The following is a 2524-nucleotide window of genomic DNA, read 5'->3' as shown; positions in this document are numbered from 1 at the left end:
CATCCCTCTGCACAAATGCCAGGAAAGCGTTACCTCCAGGCTTTTAAATCTGAAGCACCGCGCTGCAGCCCCCACCTCAAACCGCTGCAGTGTTGGGGGCTTAAGGTTCACACTGGGAAAAGCCAGAGGTGGCTCTGGCAGGCCTGGCTCCCAGCACCGCCCCCCACCCCCAGCAGCTCCTTCCCGTGTTCCTGGCCTTTGTCACCTGCATCCAGAAATGGGCGTAGTGGCACCTGCTTGGCACAGGAGACCCACGCAGAGAGCGTCCAGGCCTGGCTCAGCGGGCGCCGGAGCAGCTGCTCTCGCTGGGCTGCCTGGGCGCATGGGTGGCTGCCTCAGAAGGCTTGGGGAGGGGAGTCCTGCTGTGCCGGACAGCCGGGCGCCCCAGTGGGGGGCACGGCCCAGCGAGGGCCCGGAGCTGGGACTGTGGCCTCATCCCGGGCCCCTCCTCTCCAGTACTCCCCACTCTTGAAGAAGCTGTACTGCCAAATTGCCAAGACGTGCCCCATCCAGGTCAAGGTGTCCTCTCCGCCGCCCCCAGGCACCGCCGTCCGCGCCATGCCCGTCTACAAGAAGGCGGAGCACGTCACTGAGGTCGTGAAGCGCTGCCCCAACCATGAGCTCGGGCGGGACTTCAACGAAGGTGAGCCCCCCCCCCCGCCCCGGCCCCTGGGCCCAGTGGCCAGGGAGACAGCAGGGACCCTGGGAGGGGCCGCCCCTGGGCGCAGCCTCCCCCCAAGTCCTCCCGGCCAGCCTGGGGCCTCGGGTACTGGTGCCCGGCAGAGCGGGGCAGGGCTGCTGGGCTCGGGACCCCGAGGGCACCAGGGCTGCCAGCCGGAGCTCAACCTGCGAGGCCCAAGGGGCCGACACTGGCAGGTGACGCAGCACCATGGGGCAGGGAGGCGGGGTGGACCTGGGCTGGGCACCTCCCTGAAGCAGCGCCCCCTCCCGGCAGGACAGTCTGCCCCAGCCAGCCACCTCATCCGTGTGGAGGGCAACAACCTCTCGCAGTATGTGGATGACCCTGTCACTGGCAGGCAGAGCGTCATGGTCCCCTACGAGCCCCCGCAGGTAGGCAGGGCCCTCAGTCAACCGTAGGGTGGGGCCCTTGGGCAGAGATCTGCGTGTCACGTCAGCTGGCAGACTCGTTTGTCCTGTGTCCCCAAGATGTTGAGTCCGTGCCACGGAGCCCCTTCCTTACCCTCGAGGTCCCCTCCCTGCCCTCCGGGCCTCCGTGGGCACGAGCTCCCCATCTCCAGTGGGGGGTCCACCAGCCTCCGACTCAGGCTTCACCTGCTCCCTCTTCCCACCTGTCCATTACCCCCGCGTGGGAGGAGGGTGGAGGGGCTGAGGCCTGGGGGCCTGAGTTTGTGGCGGGGAGAGGGAGGGGGAGGGGAAGAGGTGAGCCCCATGCAGTGCCTGGAGGTGTGGGGTGAAGGCTGGAAATGGGGGTGGGCTGCAAGGGATGGGCAGGGGTGGACAGACCCTGGGGGAGGGCTCTGGCCTTGACCTGAAGGCAGCAGAAGGTCTGGGGGTGCCATTCTGGGGCAGGGAGAGGGAGGGGGAGGGGAAGAGGTGAGCCCCATGCAGTGCCTGGAGGTGTGGGGTGAAGGCTGGAAATGGGGGTGGGCTGCAAGGGATGGGCGGGGGTGGACAGACCCTGGGGGAGGGCTCTGGCCTTGACCTGAAGGCAGCAGAAGGTCTGGGGGTGCCATTCTGGGGCAGCTGTGGGGGCCCCGCTGGGGTAGAGAGAGGTGAGGGTAAAGGGGTGATGCGAGGGGGCCAGGGCAGGAGGTGGAGAGTAGGTCCCAGCCCTGAGCCCTCGGCCATGCTTCCCAGGGCGCATGGGCGACAGTGAACGCTCACCTCTCCTCTCCCTGGCTCTGAAACCACCCCCTAGGTCCCCCAAACCGTACCTGGTTCCCCAGGCCCCATCCCCATACCTGACCCCAGGCCTCCCCAGACCTAAGGCCAGCCCTTATGTCAGTGGGACGAGGCTCGGTGGGGGGTGACCCCCTGCCCTCCCTCCATGTGACCGGCTGCCATCTGCCCGGTGGCCAGGAGGGCAGTGCTCGCCCGCCCCCTGGTGGCCACCATGAGGCAGCGGTTTTGTGAAAGGCGAGGTCTCCCTCCACCGGTGACCAGAGACCATGACGCCCACCCGTTTTCTGGTCCCAGGTTAACGTCTCAGGACTCTACATGCTCCCTGGGGAATGGGTGTGTGCTGGGCCTGGGGGCCACGCGGACGGTGCTGGTCCTCCCTCCAGCAGAGCAGAGCAGTGCGCCCCTCTGCCCACAGAGTCAGTGTGCCCACACACCTGTGCCCACAGAGTCAGAGTGTGCACACACACCTGTGCCCACAGAGTCAGTGTGCACACACACCTGTGCCCACAGAGTCAGAGTGTGCACACACACTTGTGCCCACAGTCAGTGTGCACACACACCTGTGCCCACAGAGTCAGAGTGCACACACACCTGTGCCCACAGAGTCAGTGTGCACACACACCTGTGCCCACAGAGTCAG

At 66.9% G+C, this 2524-nt stretch overlaps 1 protein-coding gene across 1 annotated transcript in view; it reads left to right on the top strand.

Moving 5' to 3' along the window:
- The window catches only part of TP73 (tumor protein p73), a 17368-nt gene that overhangs the window by 9138 nt on the left and 5706 nt on the right, over window positions 1–2524 (top strand). The window contains exons 2-4 of the mRNA XM_011370817.1: window positions 457–643; window positions 956–1071; window positions 2179–2248. Of these exons, the coding sequence (XP_011369119.1) occupies window positions 457–643; window positions 956–1071; window positions 2179–2248 (373 nt within the window). The remainder of the gene's footprint in view (window positions 1–456; window positions 644–955; window positions 1072–2178; window positions 2249–2524) is intronic.

This window comes from Pteropus vampyrus, unplaced genomic scaffold (assembly GCF_000151845.1).
Source record: "Pteropus vampyrus isolate Shadow unplaced genomic scaffold, Pvam_2.0 Scaffold176, whole genome shotgun sequence".
Lineage (NCBI taxonomy): Eukaryota > Metazoa > Chordata > Mammalia > Chiroptera > Pteropodidae > Pteropus > Pteropus vampyrus.
Note: the sequence above shows the minus strand (reverse complement) of the source record. Positions and strands in the feature narration are given on the sequence as shown.